The following is a 12,093-nucleotide window of genomic DNA, read 5'->3' as shown; positions in this document are numbered from 1 at the left end:
GAACAAACGGCTTTTGGTAACTTCGCGTGAGCAATCACAAGCTTGGCTTTAAGTAAAGCTTTGGTTTATTTCTCAGGGAGAATATTTACTATGTGCTTGCTCCTCGGTGCTGGGTAAGCTCTAGCCTGCAGCAATGCCTTTATCCTACACAGCGAGGGCTGTCCCTCTGCTCAGTGCCCTGCCCTGCTGAGACAGAGTGGCGGAGGCAGTGGGGGGGCAGGACCACCCCGACCCCTCGGGCTCTGCCCCCAGGGAGGAGACCCGCATCCGAGGCGCTGCCTCGCACCCTTCCCCAGCCAGGCCCCCTCCCACAGCATCCCGTGGGGCTCGCCCAGATGTGCGGGGGAGAGCGGAGGAAGGAGCCTCCTCCGGGACACTGCCCGCTTCCAGCCACTCCGGCTCCAGTGAAAACACAAGGACGAGGGGAAAAAGTTCAATTTGGAGCTATTTCATCCCCTGTATTGTCAATTACTTTGTTTAGTCCATCTTCTGCGAAGTGGTACTTTAATTTTGAGGCACTTCAACCCCTTTTTGGCTCTGGCCTTAAGCGCTTTGCTGAATCAGGGCCCAGAAGGTCTCGTTCAGAGGTTACTCTCAATTGTATTCAATTTGTGCTTTTTTCCCTTGGCTTCCAACAAAGACTTGGAGCCAAAGTCTCTTCTAGTGCCATGCCAAGGACAAGAAAGAGCCAGATTTTCTGTTGGTGTTCTTCCAGTGGCTTGGGATTGGGGACTTCCATCATCCATAGCAATGTAGCACCCGTGCTCTAGCAACACCAGGCCTTGAGATGGATGGAGTGATAAAAAAAAACCCCAAAAAACAACCAAAGGTATTTAGATATTTGTAGGGAAAAACTTTTCCAAAAACACTTTATCATGAGAATTTTTTAAAGCTTTTTGTGGGAATAAAATTAATTTAAAACAATAATTGAGATTACATTCTTTTTAATTTTTTTGTTGGTACTGTTCTAGTAGTTCACGGCCTGAACCCAAAAAGACCTCCAAAATTCCAATCTCCCCACCACAGCGATCTATGGGGTCCCCGCACACGGAGCACACACCACTCACATCTCAGCATCCCTATTTCACTTTTAACCCTTATGAAACATATTTTATCAGTGCATTCAACATCCTTCCACTGCAACAAACCTGGAGCTCCTCCTCCCATCCCCATTTCACTGCAGCCCGGGCAAGGCACGGGAGCTTGGACATGGGCTGCAGCATCACTCAGCTGGAGAACACAGCACCCCCATGCTTGGGGGCACAGACCTGCCTGCCTGACCCTGTAACCACAGCCAGCATTGCAACCAGGGCTCGCAAGGCAATGCCTGCCTCTCCCGAAACTTCCATAAAGCTTCCATCAGTCCCAGTAAAATCTATTGCCACATAGCATTTCTTTCCTGGCAGATGGAGGGTGCGCCAGGGCCCCAGGTTCACAATAAAATGGGGGGGACACTCCTTGTTGTGTGCAGGAGCTAATTACTCTCAAGGAGAAAGAAGGTGAACGTGGGAGAAAAATGCTATAGGCTTTCCTCAGGATTTAAACCAGCCTGGCAAAACATGCTGAGATGGAACATGCTGTGTCATATTCAGCAAATGTGCTGAGCACTCACTTGAAGCTACTACCAAAAAAACAAAGGAATGCCAGGTTATGAAAGGTGAAAATGTGCCTGTTGATAACAGTGAAAAAATAAAGTACACACTTAAATGCATTTTTCATATTCATTCCCAACATGTAAGGCCAAACCATATAATCGTTCGCATGCAGGTCTTGCTTTTGCACATCCCTCCTGGCTGCAGATACAGGAGGTGTTGGGAGCAAAGGCAGGAGCATCCCTCTGCAGTCATCAGACCCCACTGCCACCGAATTCACAGGAAAGCTCCCACTGCCTTCAGCCAGAGCTGCACATCACCCCAGATGTCCCACACTCCACAGCAAGCTACAGAATAAAGCAGTGTGCACATCGGAAGTGCTTGGTGCAGTACTCTATCAACAAAAGCATCCTTACGCCTGGGTCTTGTGCTTAAAGCGCTGCTTCCCATTGGTTTCCTTCATTTTCTTAGTCTAGTGCTCCTGCACTTCCCCTCCCGCCTTCCATCAAGACGCAGTCAGAAAACTTTATTTACAGGTATTTCTTAACAATAAAAAAATCCATGCCATGAGCATGACCTTGTGTGTTACAGAGCAAGAAAAATTGCATTGGTGTAAAAGACTAAATACGATCTGCGGTAAACCCAAAGCAAAAGCTCGGCCTCGGGGGACTCAGAAGGAGTTTCCCTGTTAAAGCCCATGGAGTCCAGCTGTAATCCCACATGCCTGCCTTTGGAGAAGCTTTTCAGCACATTCAGCAAACCTGTCATTGCACAGATCCCCTGGCCCTGCAGTTGTGTCCGCTCCCCAGGCTGACCCATGCACACAGCCTCACACAGACACAGAGCACAGCTGCGGGGACACACACCCAGGCCTCAGCATTGTCCCCTCGGAGGTTTGTCCCCAGCCCTGTCCCTGCTGCCCTCCCAGCCTCTGGCAGCAGGACTGCCCCACTCTGTGCCACCAGCGCTGCCACTGGCCCAGGCTGCGAGAAGCAGGGCTGGCACTGTGCAGGGATGCGGGGACGGGGCTAAAAGACGTAGAGCATCCACTCCTGCAGTGCAGGACTGTTGGGGGCAAAACCTGTCCCTCCCAGTGGTATCTAAAAGCCACTGATGTCGGTGGTTTGGGGGCTCAGAAGCAGGTTCCTGCTGTCCAGTCCCAGGCAGCACTGAAACTTGGACCAAAGGAGTCCTCCCCCCACTCCCGCCTCAGTTCAATAATAACCGCTGGACATGCTTGCACACGCACAGACATATATACACCTATTTATATAGACCCCCTCCTTGCTTGTCCGAACCCTAGCTCTTCACAGGGAAATGCTGGAGGCAGCACGGCGGTGGTGCAAGGTCCCAGCTGGCACTTCTCTCACGTCATGGACGGATGCATGAAGCTCCTCTGGCTCGTGCTCTTGCAGCTGAGGACAAAGGAGGAGGAGTTGCTCTTCTTGCTGACGCTCAGGTCGCATGCCGGCCGCGACTTCAGGTAGCGTGTGGAGCAGCAGAGGAAGCGCTGCATCAGGTCGTGGAAGAGGTGCCCCGTGTACAGCATGTAGATCCAGGGGTTGCAGCAGCTGTTGAGGCTGGCCAGGAGCATGGCGATGATGAAGGGGGAGGCTGCAAGGCAGAAAAAGCACGGCAGCATCAGGGCACGGCACAGGTGGCGAGAACCACCACCCTGGGGAGGTGGGCACTGGGCACACACCACGGTGGGCTCTGCTGAGAGCCCCGAGCTCTGCCAGCACTGCAACACTTCCTCCCACACCAGGAATGGGCTGCCCTGCCTGCTGGTCAGTACATCAGTAGAGAAGAGCTGGTAAACAAAAAGGGGGAAAGTGAGTCTTGGTTCAAGCAACTTGGGTTTAGGTTTTTCCCCTCAGAAAAGCTGCATTTCCCCTGCTCGCCTCCTGCGCTGTTGCCTGCTCAGCATTACCCTAGAAATGCCTCACCAAGAGGCAGAGCTGCCCACAGCATCATCTGCACAATTCGCCTTTATAGTGCCCAAAGCAGGGAGGAGGGAGTGTGGCTTTTTGGAGTTGCCATGGCAAAGAGCAAGAGTGGCAACAAAAAGAATCAGGTGGCTCATTTTTCCCCACCAAGTAGCCGATTTGGGGCAGATTAGTGGCTTTCATCTGCTTTCAGTCACCAAAATCCAGCCAACTGGACAGTGCCCACCAGCCCAGCCCCATCCATGCCTCCTCGCCCGGCGCTCTCCCAGCCCTGGGGAGCGATGGCATTTTTCTTTCCCCCTGAATTATTTTTTCACACAGGACACACCCTTTGCCAGGGGAAATGACAGCCATCCCCATTCCAGTAATGAAGTCTGGGAGCCTGGCAATGGCTCCCAGCTGCAAGCGTGATGCTGGGGACGGGAGGTGATGGTGACGGCATACTGCCAAGATGACAGGTCTCCGGCTGCTGCTCCCCACACCCAGAGCACGAAGCACCCGCCTGTCCCACCTGAGAGGTCAGATCGGTGCCTTTTGGTGAGAAGGGGCCAGTGGCACTTGCCCCGCCATGGCAGCCAGCATAAGGAGGGGCAGCCTGCCCCCCCCAAGCCAGCACCTCTGCGAAGCGGCTGCAGGTCAGGGACAGAGCTTTTATTCTGCTCCCCGTGTTTTCTGCCCATCTTCTCATCTCCTTGTGCTCTCAGGGGATGCACCAGCAGCAAGGATGCGTACGTGTGATTGGCTGTTTCTGGTCCCTTTCTGCCTCTGCAAAAATCCACTCGAGGTTTTTAAACTAGAAAAGAAGTGTGAATAATGAATACTAGTTTCTGAATTCACCCTTAGCCAACTCATGCATAATTACTGCTCCAGTGATATCTGGCCCAACCGCTTTTAATTTTAAGCATATGCTAAAAGAAATCCATGGGGAATGGCTTACAAAGCCTAGGTGCAAGACCTGAAATACATCATAGTATTTCTATCCATTAAAAAAATCCAGCCATGGCTGTCTCAGCTCTTCTCTCTCTGTGGGACATAAATTGAATTTCATGGAGCTTACTGCAGGGCAGGTCTTAAGCGTGGATCTCTTCCCTCTCTGGCAGGACTGCCAGAGATCCCCAAGAGGTGCTGCAAAGAGCAAGCTCTGCCCCTCACAGGTGTTCCCTCTCCCCAGGCTCCGAACATCCACTGCAGCAGGGCCAGGGATGTTGTGCTGTCAGGAGGGATCAGCAGAGGCAGGAGGCTGTGCCCGGGGAAGGGCTGAGGCATCTCTGCTGCAAATGCAGCTACAGAAGTGAAATGAAATGAGGACTGTTCACTAATTCCCACACACAGAGAGATGCTATCAGTCACAGCCCACATTTCAGGGCACCAGCTCCCAAGATTAAGGGACCGATATAACAGTTATGCTGTTTCACAGCCTCACTATTCTCTTCAGAGGAGCTTTACGCCAACTTTGACTCAAAGCTCAAAATGCCACACATGACGTGTCTTACCTGTAAGGTGTGTGCAGCAGAAACCTCATTCTAACCTACAGCCTCTGAAGGATCCCCGGTGCTTACGCCAGCACCTGAGTCCTAACCTGTAGCTCCAACCCGCGCTTACAGAGGCTGTAGGTTTGCATACGAGCAAAGGTGGGGATCACCGCTGCCCGGCCCAGGGCGGGTTACCAGGCTGATACCCCAGCCCCTCCGCAGGCACAGCAGCAGGGCTCCGGGGTGTTCAGCCCTCACACTTGGGCACCTCCATCTGCCACATGGCAGCCACGGGGAAGGGGCACAAATGGGGCTGCCTGGCCCTGCGGTTCCACGGGGCAGGGCGATAGTGGGGCTGGGGGAGCGGGGCCAGGCAGGTGGGCAGCAGCATGGGACCCCAGCCCTGCTCTGCCACTCCACCCGGCACTGCTCAGGGCAGGGGTGCAGCTTCCACACCTCGCTTTCCTTATGTTACTGAAGTTGGTTTATGAAGCGAGGAAGGCTGGTGTATAAAGCTACTGAAATGGATCAGTAATCACAGGGCGCGACCTCTCTGATTATTACTTTGCTAACTAAGAAAGAAGGGCTTCAATTTGTTTTCTTTACAGCCTTTTTACCTTGATGCATGCCAAACCGCAGCAGACTGCATCCTGCACAGGTGAAAGCACAACCCTGAGCAGTATCGGAGATTCACCCACGGCAGACCAAGCGCTGCACATCCCTCTGCTAACGCCCAAGGCCTGCGTCTCACACGCTGCGGGATGCAATGTGTGGGCACAAAACTGTAGGGGCCCTGCTCAGCATGAATTAGGATTCAGTTAGGTATTAACAGACTTTCCCTTGTCAGGGACACTCTTTATGATATCCTATGCCAAATTCCCTTTCTGCTGTAGGGTATGCCTCTGCCAGGCACCCGGCAACGCTGCCCGGCCAAGGCAGCCCAAGCCTCAGTACAAAGGGAATGACGCAGGCCAACACTGTTGGGAGCGCAGCAGGCAAAGTCCATTCCTTCTGCAGAGAGGACTGACCCTGCCACCCTTCTTGTGCCTCTGGGCACCCAGCGAGGAGGAGGGTGGGCCTGGGAGGAAGGGCTGGGGTCTCCGGGCATTTGCTATCCACAATAACCTGCCTGAGGCTTTTCCTCCCTATGCCATGAAAGCCTCCAGCAAATGCTCTGGCAAAACTCCCACCCTTTACTGCAGACATGGGCTCTCGAGCAACAGAAATGTGAGGGGAAGGGGAGTTTGTTACAGCTCAGCGCGGCTGGAGCTTTCCTTGCTACCTAAAAGCAAAGCAGAACAGGAAGTTTGTCGCAGGGCTGGTTGCACAGGGTGAGCAAGGCAGAGTTTCCCGGAGCAGCAGGCAGGGTGCGACCTGCGAACAGCCCGGCCATCCCCCCGCTCCACAACGCAGGAATCAGCAGAGCGGCAGAGGTTTGTTTGCTGATGAGTCAGATGGAAGCCCTCGAGACTGTGGGTTTAAAATACAGCAAAAGGGAGAGACACTGCTTCATGCCAGGGTGCATCTAAAAACCAAAAGTTTTGAGCAGCCTAGATCAGGTGGAAAACCAAGAGACAGCTGCCTGGAGCACCTCGGGAAGTTTAAAGACCTGTGTTTCACTTCCCCACCTGAAATAAAAGGAGTGGAGAGAAGCAAGAAAGGCAAAGGTGAGCCTGCCTGGCTCCAGCTCTTCTGTCAGCTTCAACTGACATGAGAACAGTCATCCACGGGCTGCCGGAGACCTCAGGTTTTCCCCAGAGCAATGTATAGCTGGAGCAGGGTTAAAGAAGGGAAAAGCATGCACGGTGTAAGCAAGCTGTGCCCTCTGCTGCGAAGCCCTTTGCTGCAGCAGGCTGCGAGGGGTGCCGGGAGGGGGTCGCAGCTCCTCACCGGTCTTCGGCATCCCCAGACTCAGCATTCCTGTTGAGCTTGGGTCAGTCTGTCCAAGGAGCTGTCATCCCTGGATGCATCTTTTTGCCCTTTCTCCCACCTCACAAAGTTGTGCAGTTTTTTCTTTTAAGCTTTCCCAGCGGGTTCTCCTTGCAGGTGCAGAGGGACCATCAGATGCCTCCGCCGGGGGACAGCACAGAGCACAGCTACAAGAGTATGAGACTAAGGAGGATAATATATTTTGCTCTGTTTGCAACTTCTGTGATGACAGGAGCAGCCAGCACCAAGAATAAAAAGTGGCAAATCAGTGATATTGTGTCCTTTAGGAAGAGCCTTTGCTCATAAATCAGCGGCTCTCTGCAGGAACCATGACCCAGTCAGAGATAAAATAACAGCAGCACAGGGTGGATGGAAGTGGGAGGAGAGGGAAAAGAGGGGAGAAGAGGAGAAAGCAAAGCAGTCACTGAGTTAAAAACAGCAGAGCAAAAGAAAAGAAGTCGGGCACTAACACTGTGCAGTTTCTCCTGCAGCTGGCGTGGGGCTGAACTCCCACACAGCCCTAGCATACCCCAGCACCCGGGGTGGGCAATCGACCCACCAGAGACCCAGAACAGCCCCGGGAGGGATGAATTCACACACCTGGGGACAGTGAAAACCTCCCCAGCCACCCCCAGCCACACAGCCCAGCCCGGAGCTGCGGTAACACTGAATTTGCCGGGATCTAAGCTAGCCCTTGCCTGCACCAGGGCAGCTCAGGCACAGCATCGGGTGGTTTTCCCATGCTCAGGACTTTTTTCCACCTCCCTCCCAGCCCCCTGAGACTCAGCTCAGAGCACAATTTCTGGCTGTTGCTCACAGCCCACGAGCCTGTGTCAGTGCCCCTGCAGCCACTGAGCTAAGCAGTCCACGCAGACACAGGGCTACGGGAGGGGAGAGGACATACCTTCCTGCGGAGCATTCGTATCCCACACAGACCACATCTGCACAAAGAAAAAGGGAGTCCAGCACACTATGAAAGCTAACACTATGATGAAAGTCATTTTGACTGTCCGGATCTTGGCTTTGGAGATGAGCCTGATGCTGCTGACCCTGGTAAACGCTGTTCCGCTGCGGGAGCTGGAGCTCAGAGCCACGTTGGGCCCATGAGCCGTCTTAAGCTTCACATTCTGCCAGATTTTGAAGCTGATTAAGCCATAGCAGATGCTCAGCATCAACACAGGGATGATGTAGACCATGAGGGTTATCCAAGTGACATAGGCTTTAGGTCCCCAGGGCTGGATGAAATCTGCCCAACAGTCATAAACCCCATTCCCCACATCCCTCAGAGAAAATATGTGGATCTGAGGAATGCTGACCAGCAGGCACAGCAGCCAGGTGAGGAGGACAGAGACGCGGTCCGCTCTCCTGTGCAGAGACCTCAGTGGCTGACAGATGGCCAAGCACCGATCCAGGGACATCAGCAAGAGCATGTAGGTTGAAGCAAACATCCCCACTACCTGCAAGTACTTGATCAACCGGCAAAGGAAATCTGGCCCGTAAAACCTGAAGGTGATGTCCCAGATGAGCTGGGGCAGCACCTGGAAGATGGCCACCACCAGGTCAGCGATGCTCAGGTGCTTCATGAAGAAGTACATGCGGGAGTGCTTCTGCCGGGTGGTGTGGATGGCCAGCAGCACACACAGGTTGCCGGTCAGGGCGAGGAACAGGATGAGGCAGAGGACGGTCACCTCCACCTTGGCCATGTCCTCGTTCCTCTTCAGGGGGTCGGCGGTGCTGTTCCTGCCGGCGCTCTGGTTCTCCAGGCGCAGGCTGCCGTTCCCCAGGGAGCCGTTGACGGTCCACACGCCGCTCCCCGCGAAGTACAACTTCTCCATGGCCGGCGCGGTCCCGCATGGAGCCTGGCGGCGGAGAGGCTGGGGCAGATCCTGCGGCCGCCTCCCCGTTGGCGTCCCCGCTGCGGCGCCCACCCGCCCGCGGGGCCGGCCCCCGCTGCCCCCCGCGGCAGCCCGGCCCTCCCGGCCCGGGGGCTGCGGCGGCTCCGCCCCGGCCCCTCCCGGGCACCGGCGTCCCCGCGGGCTCCTGCCCCCGGGCAAAACCGGCGGGCGGGAGGACGACGAGGGCAGGGGCCGGCAGAGACGCGCGGTGCCCGTCCCAGCGCCGCCAGCTCCTCGGGGGCCCTCCCGAACTGCCCCCCCCCGCACCGGTTCAGCACCTTCTCCCGCCTCCGCAGAGCGGCCGCCCACGCACCCGCGGGCAGCCCCGCCGCCGCGCTCCCACCCGCGACGGCGCCCGGGCACAGCAGCGCGGCCGGGTCCCCGGGCGGGTCCCCGCTCCTACCTCCGGCCCCGGCCCCCCGGCAGCCCCCGCTCTCCCGCGCCCCGCTGCCGGCAGCGGCCCCGGCGGGGCGGGGGCCGGATCGGGCCCGCCGGCGCTGGGCTGCGCTCGGGGCGGCCGCCGCGAGAGGGAGCGGCAGACCGGAGGCTGCCGGCGGCCCCACGGTGATGGGCGGGGGCTGGCGGGGCTGCAAACCCCCGATGGCCACCGACCTCCGTCAGCCCGAAGCCCCCCGGTGCCCGTCGGCTAGACCCCGTGTAAAAGGCGGAGGGGTGGAAGAGCCCCCGCGCCGGCCTCACCTCCCCCAAGCACAGCCCCGGCCCCCGGTGCTCGCAGCCCCCCGTGCCCGCAGCCCCCCGGCCGGGCTCGCAGGGCTGGGAAGAGCATAGACAGGGGGGCTGGCGCGGCCTGGCAAGCCACAATGGGATGATGCTGGGGTGCAGTGGGGTTCGGCAGCAAGATGCGGGAGACACCCCAGCGCTGCAGGCTGGCCACACTTCTTGGCTGGCAGCAGCTCAGAGAGGGGCCAGGCGGCAGTGAGACAGGGCCTGCGGAGCCAGGGGCTCTGCTCCCCTAGCATCAGGTGCCCACTCTGCCCCCCAGGTTTTGAGGGCCTCGGGGGAGCTGGGTTTCACCAGCATAGTCATTGAGGTGCCCACCATGCCGGCCGGCACAGCCCCACGCAGTTATCGTTATCGGCAGTTCTGTTATCGGCAGTTAAAACAACCACCAAGGGCTCTTTTTATTTCTTTCAGGAGGATTATTTTAGAGTATTATTAAAGCATTTCTACAAAAGAAGAAAAAGTGGCCATGTTTGACATCGTCTGTCATCACTGCCACTAGCTCAGCAGCACATCTCGCTGTTTTCCCGGGACTCAGGCCCCCTGCGAGAGGGAAGCAGGGACCCAAGTGCCAGTGGGAGCATTCAGGAGAGCATCCAACAACCTCAGCACCTTGAGCTGAGCCCCACTGCACCCGCCGCTGCATCACTCCCAGGCCTTCTAACCAAGAAGGGGGCCACAGCGGGAGCCTGCCTGGCCTGGCCGCTGCAGCCCCCAACTCCAGGCAAAAGCCAGCACGCTGGTGCTCACTCCCTGTGCTGCCTTCCCTGGAAAGCCACATCTCAAATTCTACTTAGCGTAGACATAAGCCTTGAATAAACATCTCTGCAGTTATTTTTAAAGATTTTTTGGGAACCTTTAGCTCCATGCAAGATGTAGAAATGTTAAATACTTTGGCAAGTTCTTCCCTCCAGGGTTCACGTTCTTCCTCCTTCAGGCAATAAAACTGCTGTGGGAATCGCTGAGGATAACAACTCACCATGTGCAATGCTTTTCTTTTTTTTTCATTGTTCTGCCTTTTTCGGGAGAGTTCTGTAGGAGGAGGTGACCGGGGGGTGAAATCCTGGCTCCAGTAGAGTCAAGAAGTTTGCCCACGGCTTCTGCGTGGCTTCTTTAGCATCTTGCAGTGCACCAAGAAATGCTAAATCTGCTTCTGGGCCCAGGTGGGACGGCAGCGCTGGTGAGACAGTCACCTCAGGTGAGACAGAGCAGCCACTGATCCTCCTTGCCCTCAGAGGAGGCGTCATTCATCACCGCACAGACACCGATTCCTTCACAGACTACAACTGAACCGCTTCTAATGCAGAAAAGAGCCTTACGCTGACTGCGTTGCTTAGGCATGCAGCAGCCGAACGCCTGAAAGAGTGGTGTGTAATTGCAGAATACGTTTTATTTCAACAGTGAATCATAAATGCTAAGCTGTGAAAGAGCTCTCCTAGGAATCAGCCTGTTTGTCCCCTTGCCAATGCCAAACTGGTCCCAGGGCTGCGTTTTCTAACGCTCTGCCTGCTCTGATTCAGAAGTGCAGCAGTGGCTTAGTGAGCTGCTCGCAGTCGAGGTGAAGGATCATATGCCTTGAGGACTGAACTTTGGATTTAAAAGGCTAAGTCATGGAAGGTTTTCATTAGTTTTACTTCAAGTGTCTTGGCTACAGCCTAGGCTCTTTGCTCACGTCGCATTTGCAGAGGCAGCAGAGCCTGGACAGGAACACTGCAGCTGCAGCAGGGAGCCAGGGGCTGCTTACACGAGGCGCGGCCAAGCCCCGCAGTGAGAACGGTGAGAAGGAACATCTCTGCTTTCTCATAAAAGGGGGCTGCAGTGTTACCCCCTCCCCATGCAAAGAAGGGACTGAATTTCAGGAGGTGCAGATGCACCCACCAGCCCCAGGCCCCACACTGCTCTCAGCTCACAGGCAACTCCCCACGGCCATCGCTTTCCTCTCCTGTCTCCTACCCTGCCTGTGACCTCCCCAGCAGCCATTTCCCTCAGATTTGTGGCCAGACCAGCTTCAGTCAGAGCTTTGTGCGCAGCTTCAACTGATTTGCCACTTGGCCAAGACAGTCCAAGTGCTCCCGCTGCCTGGTCATGAAGACATACCCAGGGAAACCAGGACCAACAGCATCGCTGTCTGCACAAAGTTCTGCTTCGCTCCTGGGCAGCTTGGAGACAGAAATCGTTCACTGGGGTTTGACACTGACCTCACCAGTTACACAACATCCGACCCTTTCATGTATTTTCTCATCTATGACCCCGGTTTTTGGCTGCCACACTTTGGCAGTTACTAAAACACACACTTTGTTTGTTTTAGTAAGCCCAAAAGATTCTGCACGAAGGGGAGAAATAAAAAGAAATCTCTTTGGTTGAAAATAAATTCAGTAGCAGGTTCCTGCCCTGCCCTGGGCTGCCAGCCCTGGGCTGCTTCATCCCTGCATGCCACTGCTGGGCTGCTCCCCACACAATGCTGGCTGCAAGATGGAGTGGTCCCAGAAATCCCCCCCTGCGCCATTCCCAGCCCAGC

At 55.7% G+C, this 12,093-nt stretch overlaps 1 protein-coding gene across 1 annotated transcript; it reads right to left on the bottom strand.

Moving 5' to 3' along the window:
• Window positions 1–931: 931 nt before the first annotated feature.
• OXTR (oxytocin receptor) lies at window positions 932–9,258 on the bottom strand. The gene is made up of 2 exons (XM_056338321.1): window positions 7,844–9,258; window positions 932–3,206 (listed from the first exon to the last, which is right to left on the bottom strand). Exons 1-2 carry the CDS (start codon window positions 8,772–8,774, stop codon window positions 2,959–2,961), a joined length of 1,179 nt encoding a protein of 392 aa, XP_056194296.1. The 5' UTR covers window positions 8,775–9,258; the 3' UTR covers window positions 932–2,958.
• Between the last annotated feature and the right edge of the window lie 2,835 nt (window positions 9,259–12,093).

The sequence above is a fragment of the Falco biarmicus genome, chromosome 4 (genome assembly GCF_023638135.1).
Source record: "Falco biarmicus isolate bFalBia1 chromosome 4, bFalBia1.pri, whole genome shotgun sequence".
Classification (NCBI taxonomy): domain Eukaryota; kingdom Metazoa; phylum Chordata; class Aves; order Falconiformes; family Falconidae; genus Falco; species Falco biarmicus.
The sequence above is the reverse complement of the archived record's forward strand: the minus strand, read 5'-3'. Positions and strand labels throughout refer to the sequence as shown.

Bases quoted from the DNA above. Each gene is read 5' to 3' on its own strand.
- OXTR (XM_056338321.1), bottom strand. From the start codon at position 8,774: ATGGAGAAGTTGTACTTCGCGGGGAGCGGCGTGTGGACCGTCAACGGC. The intron at 3,207-7,843 runs GTATGTCCTCTC...TCTGCCTTGCAG, and splicing joins TACGAATGCTCCGCAGGAAG to CCTCCCCCTTCATCATCGCC.